The sequence below is a fragment of the Ambystoma mexicanum genome, chromosome 2p, assembly GCF_040938575.1.
Source record: "Ambystoma mexicanum isolate Mex_15411 chromosome 2p, UKY_AmexF1_1, whole genome shotgun sequence".
NCBI classification, from domain to species: domain Eukaryota; kingdom Metazoa; phylum Chordata; class Amphibia; order Caudata; family Ambystomatidae; genus Ambystoma; species Ambystoma mexicanum.
The window spans coordinates 1,364,084,600-1,364,101,173 of record NC_090923.1 but is presented as its reverse complement, the minus strand read 5'-3'; the positions used below and the strand labels follow the sequence as shown (position 1 = coordinate 1,364,101,173).

Genomic DNA, 16,574 nt, shown 5'->3' with positions numbered 1-16,574 from the left:
TTAAGGCGCCCGATAGAACATGTCGGTTATTTTGTTTGTAGGAAGCAGGAAAGGAAGTTCTAGGTTAGATGGAAGCAGAGCACTCGGCATTGAAGGTGGGAATTATTAGTTTTCTGGGTTGATGTGTGACTCGGAAGGTCTTGGTCCTGAAGTAACACAGATTTGAGCGTTCGCTTTTCACTACTTGACTGGAAATGGAGGAGTCTTCAGCCTTTCTTAAATGTAATGAACTCTTTCTCAGCACATGGTTGAGGAGCACTCCTCCCATAGCTGCGGACTAGTACATGATCAGATGTTCTCATTTGACAAGCACCACTGCCTGGCTGGCTTATAGGACCGGCTTGGACGTGTGTCCAGGTAATCAAACTGGGCACGGTTTGGAGAAAAATGTTAACAATATCCACGTCAAAATCTTTCTACCTCCCACCCCAACCAACAACACATCTCGACGCGATGACTCTCCCGAAACGACATCGGTTACACAGTGGAATGGACACCCCCCCCACCACATGTCATACACTTTGGTTGAACAGTGAAGCAGCGATGATTTTTACCCACGGCAATTTAGGCACTTGACCACATTATTTCCAAGCTTTACTTGGCGCAAATGTTTGAAGGCCCCAAATAATTATTTTGTATAGTTTGTTTGCAAAATACACAAATTGAATACTAAAACAACCTGATAAAATGTACATCTTTATGGAAACATGTTAAGCCAAAATAAAATCGGGAAGCAATGTTTACTTACAAGCTACTGGCCAGCCATAAAAACTCACTTGCCACCTCTGTTCTTCACATACATGCAGTAGTACATCGTTTATTTCTAAATCGCCCAAAGTCGATTATCGTTTTCTAGTGACAAGTGCACCTTTTGTGCCCTGAAAAGCGTTGCTTTATTTTCTACATCCTGAATGGGAAACTAGAAGTCCCACAATGGAAAATAATGCAAGCCTAAAACACGTAATGCTTATTGCACCTGTCCTAAAGGAAGTGCGAAGAAGTTGCTTGGGTATGGAGATTCTTAGTCACAAACTTCCAGCTCGTTATGCATGACCTTAAGAACATTGGACTGTCAACATGAAAGCAAACCTTTTTTTTTGCAAGTCAAGCTAGCGTAGACGACATGGATCTAAACTATCTAAAGGGGACCTTTATTGTGTTACTGCCCACTGGTTTGGCTGCAGCCGGATATTTGCTACGCAAATGAGGCTGCTGCCAGCGGTGTCCCATCACACGTGAGGAAGGCTCTGCTGCTAAGAAAAGCAATGTTAGCGAGGCCCTTAAGCTGCTGGCGCCATCGGCCTGACCGCAGGGTAATGTGCCTGTCTTGATCATCCAAGCCGAGCTGATGCACAATCTAGCTTTGCAGAAAGAACATGCATGTGGGGCGCTTTTCGGGAGCCTTCGGACTAAAGGTACGCACCGTGTAAGGGGAGGGGGCGGGGCGGGGGGAGTTTATATGGGGACCAGTTATTTGACACCTTGCACCTCTCGGTCTACCTGCAGTGGCCAGTGCGCGTGGGCTTGCATAGGCTGTGGCCATGTCCCAGGCACAGCAAGCCTACATGCAGTGCCCACTGGGTATGGCCTCTTACCATGAATACATGTACTGTGTCCGGGGTCTTGCATATTTAGCACGCCTGAGCACAGTTCACTCTACCTTGCCATGCTTACTGGCTTTGGCTTTACTAACCAGATTGCAAACTCAATGGAAATAACTTTTTTAAAAAATGTAGTTTGATCTATTGATGTCTGTTGGCTCTATTTATTTTTCACCATACCAAGCTAATCAAAGCGTGGGAGTTGGTCCAGATGCCAACCTCTCATCCAAATTTGCCATTTCTTTTTCTGTGTTTTTGTGCTGCACTTTACCGTTGGGAATTAGGATGCCCGCGCCCCTTTTCAAATGTGCCCACCTCGGATGGAACCTCATGAAACCTTGCCACAAAAATCAGATGGGGCTGTATATATTTTTAGAAAGGTTTAATGAGTCTCCTAAAATCCCGTTCTCATGTGCGAGTTTAAGTTCACCACACTTAAAGAGGCCCCACTGGCACTTAAGATCGGTATGTGTTTTAGTCTGCATTGAAGACCCACAGGCGAGTTATGTAGCCAGGTGTCTGCAGTGTGCCTGAATATCGGAACTGTGGCTGGTATGAGGCAAGGTTGCCAAGGGGGTCGAGGGTACAAATACAATTAGTAGAGATGTATAAAAGTGGTAAGAGGCAATCCAGTTGACAGAAAGAGTGCCATTGTCACCTGCTCAAGAAAACATAAATGTGACCCTTTGAGAGGAGTAGTGGAGCACTGTCAAGATGTGATTGGGAAACACTTCTTGGCATCAATTAACTCACCAGGTGGACCCCTCCAGAGGAGCAGAGCGTTATGCCGTGCCTGCTTGACGTGCACAATGCAAGTATAAAATGGCCGAATAGAATTTGAACCGCACGCTGTTCTGTTAGGTGCTGCTCCGTTTACAGGCGGGGGTGTGACTGGTAAACCTGGCAAACTTTGTCCTCCCTCTCGAGAGGCGTCTTTCCTAATCTAATGCCCTTTCTTCTCTCCCCCTTTTGCAGAAATGGCAGAGGAGGTTCTTCATCCTGTACGAGCACGGGCTCCTGCGCTACGCCCTTGATGAGATGGTAAGTGATCTCCATCTTTCTGCGCTGCATGTTCTCGGGCCTTGGCGGGCACAATGGGGCTCTGTGCAGCTAGCTGGCACCTGCAGATGCTTAGTAGACGCCTTTGATACCTGCACGGACAGAGTTTGCTGGGGGATGGGGAGGGTAAAGGGGGACGTCAAAAACCTCAGAAATGGCATGTAGGTAAATGCCAAATGTGGGCGTTTCAAAAGTATTTTTACAGACTAGAAAAACCTAGAGTGACCATGACTTTGTAATGGCCTCCTGAGAAGCAAGCGAGACACTTTCTCGGGAAAAGGTGTTGCGTCGGAACAGTGGCGTGAATGGACTTTGTTTGAGACTTGACCTCATAAAATGGTATCCATTTCCGCTACCCTCGAGGTCTGCTTTACCCACTCGCCACCATGTTTCCACGTGAAAAGCACTGAACGCTGTAGAACCAGTCTTGTGTTACTTATTCAGCAGAATGGTGTTTCTCGAAAGCTCTGGCTAAAGGATTGCTGGTTTTTCGAATCCTGTCTGTTTCAAATTTCCCTTTTTTGGCGGTCAAATGCCAGAGTCCTGAAGATTGTTTTGTGGATGGTGCATTTAATGCGATTCTTTACTTGAATTGTTTGAAATCCGTCCAAAAACTCGCATGTCACTCGCTCCAGAAGACATTGGTTGTGCGGGCATACCTTTACTTGACGCCTTTAAATGAATGCCAAGCAGGATGTCTCGAATTCATGCATGCTCCTTCTTCAAGTAGTCCTGTTTTTTTTAACTGGGACGGACCTTTAAATTGAACACTGCGTCTGTGATCAGGCAATTGTTTTTACATTTTAGAAGTAGTCAAGTTAGAAGAACATTGTCAAGCCGTCGGGTAGGAACTGCAGGTCCCGGCTTAGAGAAGCGGTGAAGTGTTGAAGAGGACCATGTAAGCCCAATCTGTTGGGGGTGTAGGCGGTGTTGGCGGTGTAGTGAATGAACGTAATTCAATGAAGGAGTCTATGGTGATACTGACATTAGTCAGTCCAGATAATGGATTCCTCAAAGTGGATCGCAAAACCTACGCCTCCAAGTAGCCTACGTTCTTAACGAAATTCAGCTCCTTTGGACACCACTGCTGGATGTTGGTTACTTTTCAATAACCGAGCAGTGCAGTCCTGTGCTGCTTGGTCCCTCGTGGGTGAAAGGTAGCCCCGCAGTTGTGCATGTTTCTGCGAAAGAAATGCACATGTCTCAATCGGCACTGGCACACTATTTCCTACATCGAGGCATGCACAACTATATTTGTGCAAAGGGACACTTTAACCCTAATTCGCTATCCCTATTTTATGGGTCCAGTAAATGTTTTCACTACCTACAGCACACTGGATAGTATGTTGGAATTCTGACCGGGTTTCGGGGCAATATTCGCCTGAGAGCCAGTGATCCAGACTACTGTCGGAATTTCACTCCTGGCCCTGTTGGTTCCTTCCTTTCCCCACCCTCACTTGCTTCCCCAGTGACTTGCGCGCCTCCCTGTCCCGCTAACCTGATACTGTGCTTTGTGCGTGTCGCCATCCTGGCCAGCCACTCCGTCATCGCCCATCCTCCCCTATCGCACCATCTACATGCAATAGAAAGCAAAAACGGACACAAACGAAATGGCAGTAATTTAAATACCGGAAAGTTCATTATTTATTGATCTTAGCTCATGTTGCAAGGTACCATGGTGTTTTCATGTCAACTTGTTGTGCGCTTCATCCTCTAGCAATAGTATGCGTACTGCTGCCTCCCCACATGTGCACCAATCACCCACTACAGAACACCCCCCCCCATGGAGGAAGCACCGTTGTGGCACATGACTCCAAGCTCAGTGAGGCACTTCCAAAATATCTTTGTTCCTTCCGGCGATCTGAATGACACCTGGCCTAGTAGGATCGTTTGTCTGTCTTCCCCTTGTTTCCCTCCCTCCCTGCCTCGTCGCGCCTTGAAACACTTGTGTATAGGCGCGTTACAAATACCATATCATATCATATCATATCATATCATTCCCCAAGTTAAAGGAAAAGCAAGCTTCCAACAAAGCATAACTGGCTTTTTATGGGTGCCTTTTGGTCCAAGCCAGCACACAGTCTCTGTACTGGGCTTACTTGTATGCAAACATATACTTTATATCACAAAAGAGCCTTCTGATGCTGTTGGACTTCAATATGTTTGGTGCTTTACAAAATGTACATTATGTAATGTTTGTTGTGTGCATCGCCAGCGGGCCCTGGTTTAACTTGACCCACTTTTGCATAGTCCGATTCCCAAGGCACATGATGCGCGTCAAAAAGCCTTTTGTTTCTCTCCTCAAACAATTCTCATTGTGGGTGACCCACCCACCGCACCAGAGTATCTGTGGTCGTGTGAGCTCCACAGGTACATTTCTACTTTGTTATTCCCATATCCCCGGCTGCATTGTTTTTTTCGTTCCAGCGAATTCTGTGCAGCTTCCGTTACCAACTAGAAGTCTCTTTTTCTGGCCACCACTGAATTTCCCCGGCCTGCAAATGGGCAAACCTCTCATTCAGTCCGTATGGCTTTCAACCAGGGCTTGCTTGATCCTGTTTTTCGAGTCTTTGTCCTATTTCTAAGACCTGGCGTTGCCTCTGCCATTCATCACAGCTCTGCTGTTCCCAAGGAATTCTGCTGCTTGCTGTCTTTGCCCAGTAAAAGTAGGCCAGCTGGACCTTTTTTATTTTTCTGCATCCAAGTCTTTGCTTCAGGATTGCAGAAAGACTTGGAATATATGTTCTCAATGCTTTTTTGTTTTGCTCATCTTCTAAAAGAGGCCCTGTTCGGTTCACTCAAGGGGGATTGCATGGTGGCGTTGGCGTATGGTGCCTGGTGGCTACTATTGATTCTTCGCACAATTTACCCTATGCTGACTGTGTTACACAATGTACTCTGGGCTTTCTTTTTTGGGATATTATTGTTGCAATAATCCATTATGGATGGTCGCTAAGGGCATTGGACAAAATGGGATGAAGTTCAAGTGCGGAGGGGCTTTTTGCAGCAGTGGAGAAGGTAGCTTGTCAGCGGAGACTATTCTAAAGGGGCAAGAGAGGTAATTTGTTTGACCAAACGTGCACGTGACCCGTCAGTAGTTGAACTGCATCCTGACAAATGGTATTTGAGCACAGTCCTCCTGTAGCAGCCTTTAAGGCCTGCACCTCTTCAGACTGTTCGATGTTGTTGAGGACCGTTTAGATCACTCTGTAAACCCTTGGTGACTTTAGGGAAAGATTTTCGACGACACCTAGCTAGAGAAACTAACCCCCTAAATATTCACTGGAAGATGTTTGTAATTGAAGTAGTTTCCAAAATGAATAGGTTCAACACACCCAGGGAACATCAGGACTACCCGTACCTTTTTTAAATTGATGTTTTCTAAGATCTTGGAAACTACTCAAGCCAACTTTTATCTTGCATGCCCACCTATCGGGACACAGTGTTAAAATGAGTGACGCAGGAAAAAAGAACTGCTAGAAGACTTTCACAGCAGTAATGTCCTCTTGTTTGTACTGTGCAATAATAGAACATTGCTTTAAAGAACAGAGAGCCAAACACCACGGATGCTTTATTTTAAATCTAGGTTTCCTACTTTATTCTCCTTTGTCGAGTAGGCTAAGAACAAATCAGAAAGTGTTTGTGAGTAAATAGATGTGGTTTCCCAGAGACTTTCCTTTCTTAGGCGCCACAGGGATCCTTCAAGAACCTTTGCAAAGGAATGGGGACATGAGACAGATTCAGGAAAGGCTCCAGTGCTCAATCAATTCAAGCTCTGGGATAACTTGACAGATAATCCTAGGATGCCACAGTGGATCAGTCGCTCCAAACAACCCGGATCATCCCATTTTCAGCTTGAGTTCTACTGATTCATTAGTCCATCACAAGAAGTAGCCCCTGCATCCGCCTGTGCTCGTGTGCGATGCATTGTGCCTTCATCTGGCAGTTTATGCAAAGAAAGAGTGAGTGTTCTGGTAGGGTTCTGTGATTTGCCTTTGAATATGGACAATGAGGAAGAGCTATATTAACAGAAACCTTAAGTTACTCTGTAATGGCTGTATGCTTAGTTGTTTAATGATTGTGTGATAATTAAGAAGACCATTGTTGCAGTTTATGTCTGAATGCTGATGCAAGAAATCCAGAATTAAAGTGTATGTTCTGAAATTATTCAAGATGTAATTTATTGAAATTGACCTAAAGCAGATGTAACAAATTCGGACTGCAAGCTACTAGCCAGCCACAGAAAGTCACTTGCCACCTCAATTCTACAAATATACAAAGCACACCATTTCTTAATCACCAGGAGTCCATTTTTACTAGCCTTTGGCCATTGTGAGTACAAATTATGAGCCGTAAACTAAGTCCTAGATTTTATTTTATGTGCAACTTTGGTGTCCACTGCAGTATTGGGCGGATCTGGGAACAGGCTTCTTAGTTTAATTTTGTTCCACTCTTAACAGTTATTCCTAGTGCTTTGCACTTCAGTTGTTGAGCCACTCTCAGTAGGTTTTGATTTTAAAATCCAGCAGTGGTCTTGTAATGCCATGTGCGCACACCCAGTAAAGATCCGAACAGCCTGAAGGGAGATTGAGAGAAGCTTGGGTGTACAGGTTCAGGTGAAGCACCTGCATTCTGCTAGTCAATGAAGGCCAATTGAATGCAAGGCTATTTCCGGAGTATGTGAGAGATTGGTACTTTAAGTATAGCTTTCCTTTTGTACATGTAAAAATGTTTGAGAGTGACTACATTACAGGTTTTCAGGATAGCCATTGACTGTGTAAATAACTGTCGCCTACATCCACTACATATGAATATATGTTGTCTCCCCATCTTGAAAACAGAGTGGATTGGGGTGTTGAGAATCAGACTTGGAGAACCCTGCTCTAAGAGGACCACTTCCAGTGCAAAACGGTAGTATTCAAAAGGCAGCCTAATGTCGCAGAGTTCTAGTGGTTTGCTTCTGCCTGCCATAGCTTTCAGATGTTCCATTTGGACCATCTAGAGTGGTTTGTTGGGAGCAGGCAAGCCTCCTTTTCTTTTTTCCAAAGCCACCTGCTTTACTTCAGTTTTGTTTTGCAGGATCGCCTGGACTTCGTTTCGGCATGCTCTAGTGTTTCTTTTTAATTGTTCCTTTCAGTGACGTGAGAGGCCTGCTTAATCAGTTCTACTTTGGATACAGTTGGCAGGTCGTATGCATGGGTTCTATGCACTGGAAATTATGCAGCATTCAGTGCGATACCAAGATGTCAAGTTCTGGGAAAGACGACACGTGTTGAAGTTTAAAAAGTAAAAACCAGTGATCTTCGTTTGCAAAGCATGTCGGTTTCCTTCTAACCTTGCCATATTTTAAGCTTGCTTTATCAATCGGATTTTCTGCCAGTGGTTCGAAGCATTTTGTGCGTCACTGAGGCCTGCTTCTTTAGCCTGGCATCTAGAAACCTCTGTTTCGATTAATACGTTTTGACACCATAGACACATTTTTGTGAAGAAAGGCTAGATGTTTGTTCGATAATGTACCACCCCCCTCCCCGCACCCCTCTTAAAGCACAGACCAGCTTTGATGAGCTCAAGTCGGTGACGCCCAACAAGGCTGAAACATGTCTGGGGATGCTTGTGGTCTCGTGCAAAAGGGATGTGACCGAGCAGTTCGGGCTGGACTACCCCTTTGGGGGTGGGACCAAGCCTGATTTGCATATGGTCTTTCCCCTTTTGTAATGGCTTGGCAGGCAAAGAACGATGGTCTGGAAGAACGATGGTCTGGAGAGTTGCCCAGAGCAAGATGGTCTGGAGGGTTGCCCAGAGCAATGCCAGAGGTCAAGATTTATTCTAAACCTTCCAGCCATCAACTCTTTTGTTTTGCCACTCATCTCATCAAAACAGCATGCAATATTGACCTGACAACGTATCACAAAAGCGACCGTGATGTAAATACCAAATGCAGCAATGCAGATGGTGAATCAGACCTTTGGCATTGGTGGTTAGTTACATTAGTGGTCTGCCCTTCGGACGTGTGTGTATGTACGTGGCCACTATGGATCCCAACACACCCTCATCTGGGGGAATCCCTTAGACTCCATTGCAGGGTAAAATGTCACCAATCGCCATCTTGCAGGATATACTTTCAAGATGAGAAGTACATTTATGTTGGCTTCTTCAGTGTATTCAGTCCGAGATTCCTTGAAGAGTGGAGAATACTCCACTAAACATGTCACCACAGGTGAAGTCAAAATAACCCTCTGTCCGTCAACCAAACGTATAACTAACCATTTCTGAGACAGAAGTAAGCTTGCAGCTGGCAGGTCCTCCAACTGTGAACATAATAATTCGGGAGACGTTAGCATGGATGGAAAACCAAGCCATGTTAAAAACAAACCTTGGCCAAGCCAACAGTTTTTTTTAGTTTTCTTTAAGGAAACTCTGTTTGGCTTCTTAGACGTCCAGGCATAGACCTTGTAGGAGGCCACCAAAAACAAAGGAGCATCAACATGAGATTAGAGCGCAAAGTGTGCTTATACTTCCCAGGCCAGTTGCCTTGTGTGCACGTCTGTTGCATGCTAGATTCCATATATCTATAACAATATCTTCAGCACCCTCTGTTAGGTGCTAAAGTGCCACTCTGGGGCCAAAAGTAACCGTGGTCCCAAGTGAACCTATGAGTCCAAAGTAGCAGGTGCCACCAGCGAGCCAATACTACATGGATTGAGGACACCTGCAGACTCTGCAAGCTCATTCCTTGCTCTACACTAATATTTATTTTATTTAAAGGCCAGGTGACCCGCCCCGCCCCGTCAAAGCTTGCAGAGAATATTGGCTGTCTTCATACTGAAACGATAACTGAAAGGAGACACGCTGCTTGGAAAAGCAGTTTTTCTTGTTGGGTGAACGATTTCTAGATGGGTTCAACTTTGAAATGAGGACATGAACTCCGCCTGCTCGCGCTGTTGCTGGTCAATTCCGAGCAGCCACTAGAAACTCTTGAGTTGTTGATACTCCTCTAATGCCTTTAAAACAAGATTGTGTCTGGGTTCCTCCTACGCTGTTTGTACATTGTTTTCTAAAGGGACGTATTGTAGCTCTTAAATCCTGCCCATTTCAAAACCGGCCGCACAGTAAAGGTGCCAGGCATCTCAATAGCTGGCGGAACCAGGGTTTGATTACTTGGGGCTGGCTTTTCTACATCTGAAATGCTCTTTAAATGCGCTCCGGGGCAGTACAGTAAGTGCAAAAAAAGTAGATGGAACTTTACACAGCTGATATGGCGGCCAACGAAATGCTTTTAAGTTCTGTACCATCTGGGATGGCATCATCAATGTTAAAACACAACTTCTAGCTCCAGTCACCCAGTGCCATCAATCATTTCCAACAGAATGGTGTGATCCTTAACAGTCTGTTTCACTACAGAGACAAAAGGTAGGACTGTACAACTCTGAAATGCAATACAGACTTGCATGATATAAGAACTTGTGTTTGCGGGTGTGCACTGCTTGAGAGCAAAACATTCTCTTCTTGCTTCAAAAAGCAGTGTGCCGAAGCCAGCACCAGTTTTCCAGCAATTCCTATGCTGAGAAGTCATCAAGAGCCATGTGAACAGGCAAGGCGTAACTGATGTAGGGAATATCTGGTGGCGTGAAGGCCATATGCCCATTTCTGGTTGAGAAATATTTAAGAAGCATTCAGATCTTACCAGTTACCTCCAGGACAACTAAAGCTGCTGTTCTACTCTTGTGTGTGTGATGTGACAAGTTGTCAGTAATTCTCTCAGAACAGAGCAGTAGCTTACCGGTATTTATTGGAACTCTTACAGTAGGGTGGAGCGCTGGGGTCCAGGGGTGGTTCCATAAGTCTGTCTTGTGACCTTGGCGTTCCCTGCCTCCTTAACCCAGGAACCCAGGTACACCAATCACCAGAAGGGCATTTTCCATTCGACCCTTACAGTAACTGTTTCCCAGCTGTCTAATATTTCCCTAACCGTGAAGCGACCTAAAGACCATGGTCTTGTCTCTTACTCCCTCCATGGCTTGATAGGGGTGGTCCTTCTCATGGTGATTATTTCTTTTGCCATCAATCATGCCCTACATCCACTTTTACGGTCTTCATACACTCTTCTCCTACTCCCGCCGCAAACCTCTCTTGCTACTTCTCACATTGTTCCCAGTTGTCATACTTCTCACCTCTTTTACTACTCCTCTCACTCCTCTGTTTATTCTCACTCTCTTAGCCACCGTTCTACTCTTCCTCCAAAATGTCCTCGTATCCCTCTCACTCGCACCCAATTAGTACCACACTCTCAATCCCTTGCCCCTCCTCCGAACATGTCTGGAAAAAACCCCTCTAAACACGGACTCGTCTGTGGTTTTATATCGCTCCATTTCCTGTCAACAAACTTCTCTAGGCTAACATTGGGTGCTCGAGTGAGCCGTCTCCTTGGACCAATACTTGTTTTGTTTAAACCAAACCAAAATTCTCCCATCTCCTCCTCTTGTCTGCTGGAACTTTTCCTGGTAGACTTCATAAGTTCATTTAGTCCCCCCCACCCCATGCACCCACCCCTTTCAACCTCCATTTTCTTCTATCAAGCCATTCGGTTCCAGGTGTTTGCTGCTATGTTCTCCTTCTCTTTCTGTTTCAGGCAACTTACTGTCTATGACGTTTTTGGGAAGAGTTTCCTTTTCCCCCCTTCTGCTGTTTAGCTCCATGCTGGATCTATCTTGCTGCTGCTGTTTCATTGTTAGCTTCTTGCAGGTTTGGGAACCCATGGGCAATTGTTGGTTCTCGCATTTAGCTCTTTAATGGGTGGAGAAAGTCCACAAACATGGCAACCACTTCTCTTTCGGGTCCGCTGGATTTTGGCTGTTGGACTCGGTCCGTTGGGGCTTGTCCTTTCCCATTTGAGGTTTCTTCTTTCCTGCTGCTTACTGTGGCATAATTAGTGTAACTTCTGTTGGGACGCAAAGTGGTTGGTCCTTGATGTTGGTCTCTGGAAGCCACTCCTCATCGTGGTTCACTTTCCATCATGGTGGTATAAGCTGTGTAGTACATGCTGGTAGCTGTGGGCCCGGGGTCTAGCCCCAGGATACTAGGCCACCCCTATGGCCCTTTAGGACCATCTGAAATATTGGAGACACGGCCAGGACAGACTCTACTAGGCACCCGGACAATAACAGTGGTACCAATTAGCAAATGAAACGTTATACCTCCATGGCAGCTAGGGACTGGGGTGCCTCTCAACTCCCCCCTCAGAAACCCTGTGATAGGTCTAGCTATGCCCTGGTAGTAGGCCTACACCAGGTTGAAAGGGGTTTATGTGCTGCTCTAACAGGGTTGTCAAGAGGCAGGGTTGAATGCTTCTCGGAGGAGACTGACCTTCCTCCCAAACCCACCACACAGAGGAAACGGCTTGTGAAGAGGATGAGAGCGCAAGGGCAGAGGAAGCCCTTGATGGACCACCTAAAAAGCTGCAAAGAGAAAAGGACAGAGTTAAAGGGGGGGTTCGAGACACATAAATGGCAATCCCCACCACCCATTTTGGGTCCACCCTTACCTGCCTAAGCAGACCAAGAACCATACAAAAACAGGAAGTCCAGAGACCAGATCACCAGCTCCCCAAAACAGGGAAAGGAAAAGAAGATAAATGCGAGGGAGCTGACCCGAAGGGCACCAGGACGGAGTGGTAAATGGAAAGTAGAAAAGTTATTAGTCAGAGGACTGTGTCTGTGGACACCCGCTGAGGAACAAACCATTGAAAAGATCCAATCGGTCAATAAAAAAAAGAAGCCCAAGTCCAAATCCAAAAGATGAAGAAAGTCCAAGGAATCGTCATCGTACCACAACCAAGAAAGAGGTCCTAGAGTACAATCCTAGGGAAAGTCTAGTCCTAGAAGAAAAGAAATATCAAAACGTCCCAACCAAAGGGGGAGATCCAAGCCATTTACCGGTCGATAATTGCAGGAGTCCAGGAGCCAGGTAGATGGAGGAACAGTAATCTGAAACGGACACTGCTCTCTATAACGGAGACCACATTGAGTGGCAGTGCCTGTCGAAGCCTCACTGCTATTTACTTCAGCAAGCAACGATGGACCAACCCCTTCCAAGGATTCTAGTATACGCGTCCATCCCTAAATCGCCAAGTCAACTTCCAAGTGGCATGGTGACACCACACGAGATGTGGCATTGTTGGGACCATGTCTCTGTCACTGTGCCTGACAGTTTCATGCTTAACAGCTTGAACCATCCAAGCACGTGAGGCCCCCAGTTACAAAATTGTGAAATGCCACCTACAGATCCATATGCAGCTGTTCGGAGTGGTTGCTTCAGCATTAAGCGGGTTCACTGGATTGCATCACATTTCATAGTGTTTAGTGTTCAGCTTCCTTGCAAACTCTTCGTGCAGCTTCCATTCTTCCTTTGCCTTCTCTTGTGTCATGTCCATCCCATCCAGCGCCACACTGCCCAGTGAGAAGCATAGAAAGGCAGATATTGAAAGAGGGAATAGGGAGGAAGAATAGATGGATAAAACTATTCAGGGTGGCTATGCACTTGGGGACAAGATACATTGCAGAGCTCTTTGGAGTTCTTTTGTTAACTCGTGCCTGCCTGTGCTGGGAAATGCAGGCAGAAGGAAGCCTGGTAAGTGGCAGAACGCCAAACGTTATGCATGATGCGGTCAATAGCGTTCAGTTGCCATGCCTTCGAAATATGTTGCTTGTCAACTCCCTTTGTCTTCTCTCCCTGCCATCGTCTTGATTAGTGGCCCGAAAGCCCCAGCATACACGCGAAAGCCAAAAATGGCGCGGGGGGGGGGGGGTGGGCTGCATAAGCCAAAAGGTAAAGTCGTGCTACATCTTTTGAGCAGTTCCCAGCTGTATTGTAGATGGATATTCTGCGATAGCTCTTTAAAGCGAACTCTGTGGCTTGCACACACGTTGCAACTAACTGCCTCTGGGTGGTTGCAGCTCGCTTAGGTCGGCCTTGATCTCCACGATATCCATAGCAGACCCTTCCCCCCCCCCCCCCCCCCCCCCCCCCCGGCGGGAATTCCGTGACCAAGGCACTGGTTCCCATGAGGATGTGGGAGACACTGGCGTGGCCAGAGGCTCGCCATGTAATGATTTTTATAAAGCATCAACACAAAAGAGGTATAGGCATTTCTGAGTTTTACACTTAGGGGAATGTTTGCAGGTGCAGTCTGATGTGACTGTTTAAACGCATGTGTGCATTACACATGTTGATCTATTGGCTACAAAGACACGCATAGGGTGTCCAGCGCTCACATCCTAAAGGCTAATGTTCTGTAGAGATTTTCCAAGTGCAAACACATTGTATGGAAGGAGCACGGCATATAAGTCCAATTTCAATGTATTGCTGGTTTCTATAATCCTTTAAAAAGAATGTCTGTGCCTCATGCAGTTGTGTAAAAACAGGTTTAAAAAAACCATATTGCGCTCTGACCCTTGCAGTCATTCCGGTCTTTCCTTAGAGTAGGGGGACCAGATTTCCAAAACGAAAAACCGGGACGACCAACAACATAAAAGAGGGACTACCACATCTCAGCCCACCAGTTACCGCCCCTACCCCAACACGTCCCCACAACCACCACCCAATCATATTTCCAGCACTTCTCCTTTTTAGAAACTGTATATGATCTCGTTTGTGCAGTTTTGTCTGTGAATCTTGGCATGTTAATTAAAAACAAGCGTTTGCTATAAATTATATTACAATGCTTGCTGTACAATCATTTCCAAGCCAGTTTCTGGAGCACAGTCAGTAAGTGTTGTGACTTGTACCTGAAAGGTTGGGGGTTCGAGCCAATCCTCCAGCTCCAACATTCTGAACGTGTTGTGAAAAATAATTACAATTTTAATTACCATAGTTGCCCAACCATGCAAACCCTGGACGGGGTTTCTAAAATGAAAAACCTTCCGGGACCCCGGGACAGAGGGCGATTTCCTGGGACTTTCCCAGGAAAACCGGGACGTCTGGTCACCCTATCGTAGAGGTTTCTTCCACCTTTTTGTACTTTTGTTTTTGCAATGTCTCCAACTTGGCTTTCTGGGGCCTGGGTCCAAAATACCTTCAGCTAACCCTTCCGCAAATACCTCCCCTCTCGAGCTCTTCGCTCCTCTACCTCCAACTCCCTCAGGCTCAGTCGTTTTTTCTAAGAAACGAGCTGGGGATAGATCTGTCTTCGGCTGGCGCCTCCCTCCGGAATAGCCTCCCTGCCACTCTAAAACTTGAGAACCATCTCCGGTTCCGGAAGCACCTCAAGACCATCCTCTTTTCTTCTGCCTTAGCTCCCCCTCTCCCTTGCTGATCTGTTCTCTCTTGGCACCGTGCACCTGGCCACCCTCTGTCCTTCGGGCCCAGGTACCTGCTCATCCTGCCACCCTCCCGCACTGCCTCCGGGCCACCCCTTGCACTGGGGTCTGTATCTGTACCCATACAACCCCCCCTTTTTCTTCCTGCACTTATCAGACCTACACTTTCTGCTGCCTTAAACCTAGCACTTGCAAATTGCTGGCTGCATTACCACGGTTTGTTGCCTTTATTATTTATTTATTGTTATTTATCTGTTTCTCCTCTGCTTCGCACTTTCCACTTCTCCCCCTTTCCATGCACTTTTCCCCTCCCCCCCTCTCCCCTCTCCCATGCACTTGCGCGTTCTCAATGTCACTGGGCCTAGTAAGATCGCTGTTTTGTTCTCCCCTGTTCCCCTCCCTTGCCTTGTCGCGCTCTGAAACACTTGTGTACGAGCGCGATAGAAATAAAATATCAATCTTTCAATCAAAAACTTTACCTCTATCTTTTAATGGTTTTTCAGTTACATGAGTCTTTTTTTGTAGAGCTTCAAGTCGGGCATGGAAGCCCCATTTTTCCTCTCGAGACACTTGCCATTTCTGCTGGAAAGTCTCTGCGTTGACGGCGTAAATAAAATGTGTTCTATTTCGGATGTGCACTTTAGCATTGCCAGCACTCCAGACGGCCAGTCATTTGGGTTAACGGTTGTGGGACCACAAAGCCCATGCAGAGTGTTCTTCTCTGCTCTTGTTTGAACTTCCTGTGCCTCCCACAGCACCACGTCTTCCATCTCTGGATCTACATGTTTGTCGCCCCTCTCATGATCCAGGTGATCTGATTCTGCCTGCTAAATTGCAGCTCTTAATTCCATCCATTGGTCCTTCCACCGTAGCCTTGGCCACTCACTGATCAATTGTGAGGTCCACCGGTGGCCGCTGGCGTTTCTACCCACCATGGGACTCTGAAATCCGCAACTAGAGCCTCTATCCCTCTCGCTGTTCGCAAGGCGTTCTGCTTTAATCTGCGCCTTCTACGCTCTATGCCGTCCGTGAAAATAGAATTTACCAGAAAGAAAACCCAACTGCCGGTGGCTCATGGAAGAAAATGGTTGCCATGGTGGCTGTACCACTTGTAACGGGCTGTGAATGCCTAATTAGTGACCGTCCTGTGGCCGAGCTTGTGTAGACCTATAAACTGGTGTACACTAACATATTTATCTGAGTTCCATGAAGGATGTCCTAACCAAGGTACAATTCTTCTCAGGAGCTGTAATGTTTTGATGCCTAATTTGGTATGTGGTGGTGTTGAGCTTTATTCTGTATTCATACCATCAAAGCACATATCATGCAAAGAAAGAAATAGAACTTCCAGTGCATCGTTAAAGATCTGAACCACATACATACTCAATGGTTAAGAGTATAAAATAAAGAAAGATGGATCCAGTCACATGATCCTTTATACTGCGATGCATCTTGTGGTAATTGCGCTAACCATGCCCTGTGCAAATATTTGGCCCCAAAGTATACCACGCTAGGCTCACCAACCAGTATTTGTACAGAAATCCAGCGCACCCGTGTTCCTTCAATCTGAAAATAGGGAACAAATACTTGACTGCAAAAA

The 16,574-nt window shown here is 46.2% G+C and overlaps 1 protein-coding gene across 6 annotated transcripts in view; it reads left to right on the top strand.

Annotated features, from left to right (window-relative positions):
* MPRIP (myosin phosphatase Rho interacting protein) overlaps nt 1-16,574 on the top strand; it is a 1,106,800-nt gene that overhangs the window by 241,693 nt on the left and 848,533 nt on the right. For all 6 annotated transcript variants that reach the window (XM_069645743.1, XM_069645742.1, XM_069645740.1 and 3 more), the window contains exon 3: nt 2,577-2,642. In XM_069645743.1, coding sequence (XP_069501844.1) covers nt 2,577-2,642 — 66 coding nt within the window. The remainder of the gene's footprint in view (nt 1-2,576; nt 2,643-16,574) is intronic.